The 12365-nt window shown below is 35.2% G+C and overlaps 1 protein-coding gene across 1 annotated transcript in view; it reads left to right on the top strand.

Moving 5' to 3' along the window:
* Positions 1-4362: 4362 nt before the first annotated feature.
* Positions 4363-12365, top strand: part of LOC107480771 (uncharacterized) — a 34600-nt gene continuing 26597 nt past the window's right edge. Inside the window, exons 1-4 of the mRNA XM_016100980.3 lie at positions 4363-4550; positions 5439-5626; positions 6732-6836; positions 7238-7309. Coding sequence (XP_015956466.1) covers positions 4390-4550; positions 5439-5626; positions 6732-6836; positions 7238-7309 — 526 coding nt within the window. The 5' untranslated portion in view covers positions 4363-4389. The remainder of the gene's footprint in view (positions 4551-5438; positions 5627-6731; positions 6837-7237; positions 7310-12365) is intronic.

Here is a 12365-nt window from a genome sequence, read left to right as displayed (position 1 = left end):
GGAGAGTCAGGTTTAGGGGTGGCAATATGTATCCTATCTACGGTACCCAATCCGATCCTATCCGGTCGGGTAGGGTTGCCAATTCGATCCGCAGCGGATAGGGTAGCGTGCGGGTAAGGTTTTCGTGCGGGTAGGATAGAGTGCAGGTTGAGCTTTAATCCTATCCGACCAACGCGCACTCTATATATGTATATATTATATATTTATATAAAAATATGTTTTAAGTGGATGTTGAATCAAAGATCTCTCGTTAAATACAAAAGATTCTTAGCTATTAAAAGAAAATCATTAATTGATAATTTATTTTTTTTATATAAAAATCAGTTCTATTTTGAATTATCATCAAGTTATATAATAATAATCTATCTTTTTTGTAACTCGTGGGTTAAAAGCGGATAGGATTAAGATTGAGATATTCTCAACCCGCGAATAGAGTAGGATTGAGTTTATATCAGATAGAATTAAGATTAGATCGAAACCCTACTCTATCCTATCTATTGTCACCCTAGTCAGGTTGACCGGTTCTGTAATTTTAAGTTAGTAGTTGGGTTATGGTGGGTTTGTGTTTGGGTGTGTGTGGGTCGGGCTTTCCGGTCCATACCATGACCCCCAAAAAAACCCTTTCAGTTGGAGCATTTTATAATGCAAATCTTTACTGATATCAAACCCATTATAACAACAATCAATATAATGATAATCTGTCTTGATTGGCTTTTTATATCATTCACTTTGATTCACAATAACTCCGAATCCTAAACCCTAGTTTATAAACTTTAAATCTTATACCCTCAAAATTATATCAAAGCCTATAATCCTAAAATTTTAAATAATAATATTTTAGACTTAAATTTTAAATCTTAAACTATAAATGTTAGACAATAACCTCTTAAATTTATAGTCTAAACTTTAAACTTTATACCCTAAATAATAAACCTTGAAAAAAAAAAAACGCCAACCCTAACCCTTAACAAATGATTATACACACTCAATCTTCAATTATAATTCTTAAATCCTAAATACTAAATAATTAGTCCTAATCTCAAAATTCTATAACATAAATTCTAAATTTTAAATCTTAAATCCTACCCCTAAACCAAAAATTCTTAAAACCTAAATTCTTTTTAATTTCTAAATAATAAATCCTAATCTTAACCCATAAATCAAAATCATAAAACTTAAATCTTAAATCTCAAACTCTAATTAAAAATTTCTCAACCATAGCCTTCTAACCCTAAACCTACCATAAAGTTATCATGGAATTTTTTATGTATTTCTTATGAACATTCCTAATGAACTTTTCTCACCAGTATCGTAATCTACAAAATAAATTTTTATAAAAAAAATTTCTCTCCAAATAAAGATCGAGGACTTTTTATTTTAATAAATAAAATAAATATAATAATTTAAAAAATATTTATCGTTTTAAATTTTCCAATCTTCTCTCGTTTACACTGTAAACAAGATAAATTTTTACATATCTCAGACTGTAAACGAGATAAGACACGTTAGCATGACATGTGATTATCTCGTTTACACTGTAAACGAAATACGCGCATATTCATCTAACTTACCGCTACTTTTACTTAAGTACATATTTCGATATTTCTAGTCTGTACATGTCTCTAAATTACATATTTCATACTAAGCAAATTCATACTAGAACGTTATAAATACTAACATAACAACCTAGTACAAGTAAAACATAGTTTTAAACTAATAATTATGTCATAACAACTTTACACAAGCAAACAGAGTTTTAAATTTCTCCTAGAGACCTATCCCTAACAATGGCCACATACTTAGATCAAATAAACAGGACATAACTAACCTCGAAGTCGGCCGCTCCGACGTAATGCGACATCTCGTTCAACCTATTGATATCTTCGTCGTTCCCCGCTTGACATGTCATTACCGTATCAGTCTAAAATATGGGAAGAATAAAAGGGTCAAAAGAGAGAAGAAAGGTTGACAAGGTCAAATGGAGGCCCGGGATAAAGTTGTAAACGACTTCTACTTATAAGCATGGACATGCCTTATCTCGTTTATAATATAAACGAGATAACCACATGTCATGCTAATGTATCTTATCTCATTTACATTGTAAATGAGATACGCGCATATTCATCTCGTTTACACCGTAAACGAGATAAAATTAAAAAATTTAAAACGATAAATATTTTTTAAATTATTTATTTCAATAATTATTATATTTATTTTATTTATTAAAATAAAAAATTCTAAAGATCCAACATCATTTTCATAATCACTAATTAAATAAATATTTACTAGTTATCACACTTAGTTCCAATTTAGATAAATAACTTAATTAAGTTTTTTTAAAAAATATAAAAATGTGATTAAAAATAATAATATTATAAAAAAGTTTTTTTTAATTTCTTTTATAAATTTTTAGATAATTTTTTAAAAATTTATAATTTAATTTTAAAAATTATATCAAATATTAATATTACTACTTTTCAAAAGCCAAAAATTAAAACATATTACTTCTGAAACTTTGCAAACGGCTCTTACTCATTAAGTAGGGGTGTGCATGAACCGGGTGAAACCGGGTTTAATGTGACCCAGATCCGACCCGAAATATGTACTGGGTCCATTTATGAGACTCGAACCCGACCATAGACCCGATGAAATCTATACCCTTTCGGGCCACAACTATACCGGGTGAAAACCGGGCCATTAACATTATATTACCTTGCTACCTTCTTGTAAGTTAGCATGTAAAAATATCCAAATTTTCAAAACTCCAACCATTATTTTACATGGTAAAATTCACTTAGAAAATTATAACAAGAACCAACTATTCTCTAAAATTAAAGCATAACCATAATAAATACTAATATTACCTAATAACACCAAATATTTAAATCAATATAAATAACACAATATTATGCATTAGTCTAAAGTCTTATGCATTTTAAATATAAAACATTAACTTATAGTCTTATATATAATGACTAATAACAAAAAATATTAAGGTTTACAATACTTAAATTCTACATAATAATAGCAATCATCCACCACTAATAATACAAAATATTTAATGTGTATGGTGACCGGGCCACCGAGCCGATTTCAGATGATCCGAGTTATAATCCGGACCCGACTCGAAATAATGACCAAATCTATTTTTAAGACTCTTACCCGACCCTAAACCCAATGAAATCATATCAAATTAGCTCCTAAAATATTCGAGATCAGGCCAAATCTTCAAATCGAGCCGGACCATACACACCCTTATCATTAAGTTCCTTCACGTGCATAAGGATACAACGAAGTGAAAGAACTCTCCAACTTCACCTAAATAATGACACATTATTTTCACATTCTCTCTCTCTCTCTGAACACTATACGTCTGTGGTTGACAACACAAATACAGATGTAAAAAATTCTTCCCTTCTCCTAATATGACAATGACGAGAGATAAAATAATGATGATGCATGTATGTTATCTTCTCGGGACTAATTACTATTTACTGGTTTATTCTAAAAAACTAAACCAACACAGCTGTAACCTGTAAGTACTAGGTAATAAAATAATCGGCAGTATATAAGATAGATTTGATTTTAAATTTTAATACATTAAAATTTCTAAGTACAAAATAATTATATATAAATCTAATTATAAAATATAACTATTTTTTATATTAATTATATAAATAATCATCTAAAAAAATATAAATATAATTAAATTATTATGTAAAATATTTTTGTAAATATATCAAAATTAAACTTTCTTATAATATTGTTAACAATTGTTCTTAAACCAAGCAGAGCTCATAAAATAATAATATAAAATAAAATAAAACAACTGTGAGTACTATTCGTGACTTACGTTGTAGCATCAGTCTCAAAAATATTTAAAATATTTTTGTTTTAATAAATAATAATATTTATTATTTTAAATTCATTTCAATAATACACGTTAAACATAAAACTGAATACGCTGAGACGTAATAATATTTAAATATGTCTAAATGTGTCCAAAAATTTTTTTATTTTTTATTAAGATATATTTAAACACACTTGAATACGTCAGACACTCGTATTTATATCAGATAAATATTAAAATGTGTCTGATACATAAACACAATAACTTAATAGTGTTGGTGCTTTGTAGGTAAAAGTATTGGAAGCATTTTAAAAGGACTGGAGTACCGATACACAAGTTATTTTAACCGTTGATCTGAATTATAAAAAATTATATAATATATATTAATTAAAATCAATGGTTAAAACAACTGGTGCACCAATGCTCTCCGGAGCACTTGAAATGTTTCCAAAAATATTTAACATTAATATATCTATTATCTCTCTCCTTTTAAAGTTTTCTCTAATTAATTACCAGACGTATTCACCTAAAAGAAGGCAATGGCAACATCTAACTCCAATAGAACAACGGCTCCCTATGGTTCCTGGAAATCACCCATCACCGCCGATGCTGTCTCCGGCGCCTCTAAGATGCTCGGCGGCACCGCTGTCGACGGCCGTGGCCGCCTCGTTTGGCTTGAATCGCGTCCCACTGAAGGAGGGTAAACTTTAACTCTAATTTTGATCATTCTTCAACCATTTTTCCTCAAGATATATACTTTAAATCTTTAAATAAAAATTATATACATAGAAATACATTATCACCTCCTCAATATACTACATACAGTTTGAGGCTAATTTTTTTGCTATGGAAGTGAGATCTAGGGATGGCAAAAAGAATCGTGAGCCATATAGAAGTATATATTTGCGGGGTTAGTGAAAGAAATCTTAGAAAGACTAACTCTGATATTTGTATATATCTGTTTTAGGAAGCAAAATGAAACTTATATTAATTTTGAAACCACATTGATTAACTGTGATTTTTTATTAATCCATAACTTAAATATACAAAAATATCATTATTTTATTTTGTAAAAATATTATATGTGAATAAAAGTCAATTACTAAATTATTTATGAATATTTGTGTATGTATATATAATACATTTTAATAAGTATTTCATATTTCAACTTATATCTTAATTTATATGATTGGCTGATTTTTGTGCTAATTTTGATGTATATATAATATAATTAATTATTTTATTTAATATATTGTTTTTCATAAACATCAAAATTGATACTTAATAAATTTTAGATTGTACATTTTGGTTTTTAATAAATTTTTATTTGTTAAAAATTTTCGAAAATTTCTCATCGGATAAATTGATTTATCTATCACTTTAAATCAAATTTTTAATAAAATTTATTATAAAATAATGTCTTAAAAATATTAATACAAGACAGATTAGTTCTTTTTAAGATAATGAAAGAAACCAATTTATCTAATCACAGTAATAATTTTTTTAAAAACTCCTAGAAAATAAGAATTTGTTGAAGAATGTAGTATTCTATCTAAAACTTCACTTGGTGATTCATTGTATTTTTCAGACGGGAGGTTCTTGTTGTTGAGTCGGAAAATCCAGAAGGGGCTGGAGTGGACGTGACTCCGAAAGAGTTTGGAGTAAGGACACTGGCCCAAGAGTATGGAGGTGGTGCTTTCACTGTTTCCGGGGATCTCGTCTTTTTTGCAAACTACAAGGATCAAAGATTGTATATGCAATCCCTCACTGCTTCAGGTGAGCATTAAAGAGTATTGTCCTCAAATCCTCAATACTATTATATCATGTATTTAGGGACGGATGTAGAAATAGTATCATGGGGCAATAACATATATAATATTAAAAGATTATGCAAAAAATTATATAATATAAAATACATTACAAAAATATACCGATAGAGAATATATTTTAAAGTATAAAAAATATGTATGTACTTTAATTAACAAATTGTTCAATTCTTCGTATCATAAAATATATCGATAATGGAATTTGTGTCAAATTTTTCAACAATTTTCTTTTCAATATAATTAAAAGATAATTAGCAAGAAATTTATCTTTTATTTTATTTTTGAATTATTCTTCACAATATTAATAGCTGAAAAAGAACTCTCAGTTGTAGTAGTTGAAACAGATAGAATTAATACCAAATGAATCAAGAAGGACGCTCACAAGAAAAAAAAATCTACTTTATAGAATTTGATATTTAAGTTAGATTAGACTTTCATTTATATTAAACTAAATACTAAATAAATTTTTTAAAAATTAAATCGTACTTAATAAATTATTACTATTAATCTTTTTTAAAAAAGTTTGGGGGACCGAGGCCTCCACTCGCCCCCGTATGTCCGTCCCTGCATGTATTATTAAAGATAAAAATTTACTACAGTTCTCTTTACGTGATTTGATATGTTTGACTAAATTGTCGTATGATAACAATTACTAAAGAGAAAATACGTTTTAAGATTCGTCGTTACATTAATTATTTTGCAATTAATCTAAAAATGTTAAATCTTTTATCGTTTAACTAAAATAAGGTGAAATATTTAATTAGTTTTAAAAATTAGACCGGTTATTGATTAAAAATTTAAAAAATGAGAAAATACCTAAATTAGTTTCTAAAAAAATTCTAATTCCATATAATGAAATCTTAAAAAGTCTAAAATCGATACTTGTTGACAAAAAAAATTTACACATAAAGTAAATAAAAAAAAAGAAAGAAAATTTATGCCCCCAATGAATGATTGTATGAACTGGTACCAATCTTGGAACATTAATTGTCTCTCAAAAGTTTAGTGAAGAAATTTTATTCTTTAATGCTAAGATTTTAATGAATACCTAGCAGATGTGGCTCCTATACCTCTCACTCCAAGTTATGATGGAGCCTTAGTCAGCTATGCAGATGGAATATTGGATCCACGCTTTAACCGCTTTATCAGTGTAAGGGAAGGTAATAAGTTGTTTTATTTGCTTTTTACAAAGTTTCATTTTCAGTCTTTTGTTTTGCTGGATAATTTATTGTTATTTTTGGTAACAACAAATTTTTTTTTTTTGGGGGCGATGAAATTTCTTTCGTTTGAGTATTAAGGGGTGTGGTCTTTCCTTCTTTTACTTGTTACTTCTTACTTGATTATGGAAAATTTTATGGAAAAGTCTAAGGGCCAGCAGTTTTGTTGAATTTTGGCTAGCATATAACCAGCAGAGAAAGATGAGTCATTAGATGAAATTTTACACCAATCTCACACCATTAAATCATCATTGATAGCTATTTGCTAAATACCAATCACAAAAATTACTACCCCTAACATTGTTCTAATTTTTTTTTTCATAATTATATAACTGTATTGGTAGATCGACGAGAGAGCCGTCTTAATCCACCTGCAACAATTGTGTCCATAGCACTTGATAGCAAGCATGTTCAGGGTGAGACTTCCCATTATTTTAGCATTGATTTTAGCTTTAATTATTTTGTTCAATTTTTTTTAACTGTTTATTATCTTTTAGTTTACTCGGGTTGAAATGTTGAATCATATTCGTGCAAGTTTTTAGCTTTTAATTCCAAAATAATTATAGTGAAAAATTGAACCTATATATCATTTTATATTTTGAAGATGACTTGCACACAACTTTTAACTAATAGATTATGATTGATTTTATACTTTTTTTTTCTATAATAAAAAAGATGTAGATTTAGCCAACAAGTTATAATTCAAATGTCGTAGTCTTTCCATCTTCATCTAGGGATTTTAGGTTTGAATCTTATTCCTAACTTTTAAAAAACAATATGTGGATTTAAATCTAGAAATACGACTTACCATACCGAGCAAGATACTTTTTTTTTTGGTAATAAACGAGGGAATATATCTGTTCATACCCTGACCCAATGATAAAGGCCCAGGTCCAAATAGAAAGGCTTAATCCGAAGAATTAAGCCTAGCTAAGCACCGACCTTCATATAAGAAGTCGGTGTTGACTACGACTTACTTCGAAAAAGTCGGACATGAGGTTAGCTGGCGGATAAACACTCATTTGAATGAGTAACCGCCCCTAAAATCTCTCTAACCGCTTCATCAAGTCATATCTTAACCTCCCTAAGATAGAGGGACGGTTAACACCCAAAAGATACGGCACTACTCCAACAGTGGTTATTGGCTCACCACTATAAATACACTGACACCCCTCAGGTATCTCAAAGGCCCAATACTCTCTAGACCTGCTAACGCCCTTGCTGACTTAGGCATCGGAGTGTCTTTGCAGGTACCACCCCCCATTCACTCACGCACACAAGTCGGAAGGAGGCTCCCGCGTGCGAACCAGCTCGGAGACTACCATCCGCGGGCGATTGGGCCAACCAACGTCATCTATTCTGTTAATCTCCGGTTACCCATCGTAACATTGGCGCCGTTGCCGGGGAACCGAGAGATCATCCATCGATGGCGGACAGATCCCACGAAGAAGGCCATGTGGAGACAGACTCTGAGTAAGAGAATCTGGACACAGGCAACAACGATGTGGACCTCGCCCTCCACCAGGAAGTGGATAATCAGCATAGAGAAGGCACCTCCGGGGTAAAAAACTCGAAGGTAAACTCCTCAGAAGGGCGCGAGTCAGAGAAAGGAGGACCATCCCACGTAACTGAACTCATGGGGTTAATCCACAGCCGCCTGGAACAGTTAGAACAAGAGCGGGAGCGGCAAAAGAAAACCGAAAAGAGCCTAAAAGAGGAGATGGAACACTGAAAAGTACCTCAAAGAGGAGATGGAGCGGCGAAAAGAGTTAGAAAGAAAACTCTTACAGCTAGAATCCTCCCTCAAGAGTCATAACTCCCGTGACGAACAAGAAGAACAACTCTCGGGCGGAGAAGATCCTTTCAGCGAGGACATAATGAGGGCAAAAGTTCCGAGGAACTTTAAAAGCCCTGATATGGACCTCTACGATGGAACCACGGATCCAAAGCATCACCTGAGTAATTTCAAAAGTCGGATGTATCTAGCCGATGCTTCCGACGCTACGCGATGCAAAGCTTTTCCGACCACTCTATCAAAAGCATCGATGAAGTGGTTCGACAGCCTCCCCCCGAGGTCGGTTACTAGCTTTGAAGACATCTCAAGGAAGTTTTTGATGAGGTTCTCAATCCAAAAAGACAAAGTAAAACATGCACCGAGCCTCCTGGGAATAAAACAGGAGGTCGGAGAATCTTTACGAGCCTATATGGAAAGGTTCAACAAAGCATGTTTGGAGATTCAAGACCTGCCCACAGAGGCAGTCATAATGGGGTTAGTCAACGGACTCAGAGAAGGTCCCTTCTCACAGTCCATATCTAAAAGACACCCCATTCCTCTAAGTGATGTACAAGAAAGAGCTGAAAAGTACATCAATATGGAGGAAAATGCCAAATTGAGAGACCTGAGCTGGCGACCTGGGCCTCCTCCCTCAACAAAAGAAAGGGAGCGGGAAACCAAGAAAAAGGAAGAACTCGGTCTCGAGAGGCCAAGGAAATATCACTCTTATACTCCCCTGAAAGTTTCTATAGTGGATGTATACAGAGAAATTTGCAACACTGAAAGACTGCCACCCCCTAGACCCATTAAAAATAAAAAAGGGGGGAGCCGCAGCGATTACTGTGAGTACCATAAAATATATGGTCACTACACAAACGACTGTTACGACCTTAAAAATGTGATAGAAAAGCTGGCCAGAGAAGGTCGACTTGATAGATATCTCATAGAAAGGTCGGACAGTCATGGAAAGAGAAAGCGAGATGATATGGATAGAAGAGACCCACCACCGCAGACTCCAGAAAGACATATCCATATGATCTCAGGAGGGTTTGCGGGAGGGGGACTCACCAAATCCTCTCGCAAAAGACATCTCAAAAGAGTCTACCAGGTCGGGGAGGAGTCACCCGACCTTTCTACCATTTCATTCACAAAAGAAGATGGGCAATGAATAATCCCTGGACACGACGATCCAGTGGTAATAGCTATGATCCTAGCAAATGCCCATCTCCACAGAACCCTAGTAGACCAAGGAAGCTCGGCAGACATTCTCTTTAAGCCTGCTTTCGACAAGTTAGGGTTAGATGAGAAAGAGTTGAGAGCCTACCCCGACACCCTATACGGATTAGGGGACACGCCAATAAAACCACTAGGATTTTTGCCCATTCACACCACTTTTGGAAAAGGGGAAAAATCAAAGACCCTGAGCATAGACTTCATAGTCATCGACGTGGGGTCAGCATATAATGCTTTAATCGGCAGAGCTACCCTTAATCGGCTCGGAGCTGTGGTATCCACTCCCCACCTCTGCATGAAATTCCCGACCTCAGTGGGGATAGCAACGCTAAAGGGAGACCAAAAATTGGCAAGGAAATGTTACAATGAAAGCCTAAATCTGAGAGGAAAGAACAGAGAAGTTCACACAATAGAGCTCGGCGGCGCAAGGGCCAGAGAAGAGTTGCGACCACAACCGGGAGGAAAAACCGAGGAGATACAGGTCGGCGAAGAGGAAGGGAAAAACACTTATATAAGAGCCGACCTAGAGGAAACTCTAAAACAAGGGTTGGCAAAACTCCTAAGAGATAATTTCGACCTCTTCGCCTGGAAGGCCTCTGACATGCCTGGGATTGACCCCGAGCTCATGTCCCACAAGCTCTCGGTTTATCCAGGGTCCCGACCCGTACAACAAAGAAGACGCAAGCTCGGCCCAGAACGAGCCCTAATAGTAGAAGAGCAAGTACAGACGCTCCTGGAAGCCGGCTTTATCAGAGAGGTCAAGTACCCAACATGGCTAGCCAATGTAGTGCTAGTCAAAAAACAGAATGGCAAATGGAGAATGTGTGTCGACTATACCGATTTAAATAAGGCATGTCCCAAGGACCCTTATCCCCTACCAAGTATTGATACCCTAGTGGATTCCAGCTCGGGGTACCAATACTTATCGTTCATGGACGCCTACTCGGGATATAATCAAATCCCGATGTATGAGCCAGACCAGGAGAAAACTTCATTCATCACACCTAGAGCTAACTTTTGCTACGTGGTCATGCCATTCGGATTGAAGAATGCAGGAGCCACATATCAAAGGTTGATGAATAAAGTATTTTCCCCCCACCTGGGGAACCTAATGGAAGTATACGTCGACGACATGCTAGTAAAAACTAAGAAGAAAGTCGACCTCTTGTCTGACCTCTCACAAGTCTTCGACACCATAAGGCTGCATGGGATGAGGCTAAATCCCGCAAAGTGCGCCTTCGCGGTGGAGGCAGGAAAATTTCTAGGGTTTATGCTGACACAAAGAGGGATTGAAGCCAATCCCGACAAGTGTAGAGCCATCCTAGAAATGAAAAGCCCGACTTGTTTGAGAGAAGTACAGCAGCTCAATGGCCGACTTGCAGCCCTCTCTAGATTTCTGGCGGGATCGGCGCTAAAATTCCTTCCACTATTTTCCTTATTAAGAAAGGGATGCCAGTTCAAATGGACTCCTGAATGCGAGGAGGCGTTCCAGGAGTTCAAAAAGTTTTTAAGCCAACCTCCTATCCTAACCCGACCAGTACCGGAGAAAGACCTCGTTCTGTACCTATCCGTAGCAAACAGGGCTATCTCGTCAGCCCTGATAAAAGAAGACGAGGTCGGATAACATCCAGTCTACTTTATCAGTAAAGTACTACAAGGCCCTGAACTAAGGTACCACAAACTAGAAAAGTTTGCCTACTCCTTAGTAATAGCCTCACGAAGGCTACGACCTTACTTTCAAGCTCACACAATACGAGTCCGTACGAACCAACCCATGAAGCAAATCCTCCAAAAGACAGATGTTGCAGGAAGAATGGTTCAATGGGCAATAGAACTCTCCGAGTTCGATTTGAGATATGAAACTCGGACAGCAATTAAAGCCCAATGCCTCGCCGACTTCGTGGCGGAATACGCAGGGGATCAAGAGGAAAAACCGACTACATGGGAACTCTATGTAGACGGATCCTCCAACAAAACGGGAAGCGGCGCAGGCATAATATTGGTAGATGAAAGAGGAACCCAGATAGAGGTTTCCTTAAAATTTGAATTTCCGGCTTCAAATAATCAGGCAGAATATGAAGCCTTGATCGTCGGACTAAAGTTGGCAGAAGAAGTCGGTGCTACAAAGGTAAGGATATACAGCGACTCACAGGTGGTGACCTCCCAGATAAGTGGAGAATATCAGGCAAAGGACCCAAACATGAAGAGGTACTTGGACAAAACTCTGGAACACCTCGGGCATTTTGCGGAAACCGAGGTTAAACACATAACTCAGGACTTAAACAGCAGAGCAGACGCCCTGTCCAAGTTAGCAAGTACCAAACCAGGAGGGAACAATAGAAGCCTGATTCAAGAAACCCTCCAAGAACCCTCCGTAACAAAAACAGAAGACAAGCAAGAAGTACTTGAGGTAACAGGTTTAAACCTCGGATGGATGAACCCCCTAGTCGAATACATAAAATTCA

The sequence above is a fragment of the Arachis duranensis genome, chromosome 1 (assembly GCF_000817695.3).
Source record: "Arachis duranensis cultivar V14167 chromosome 1, aradu.V14167.gnm2.J7QH, whole genome shotgun sequence".
In the NCBI taxonomy this organism is placed as follows: Eukaryota; Viridiplantae; Streptophyta; class Magnoliopsida; order Fabales; family Fabaceae; genus Arachis; species Arachis duranensis.
The sequence above is the reverse complement of the archived record's forward strand: the minus strand, read 5'-3'. Positions and strand labels throughout refer to the sequence as shown.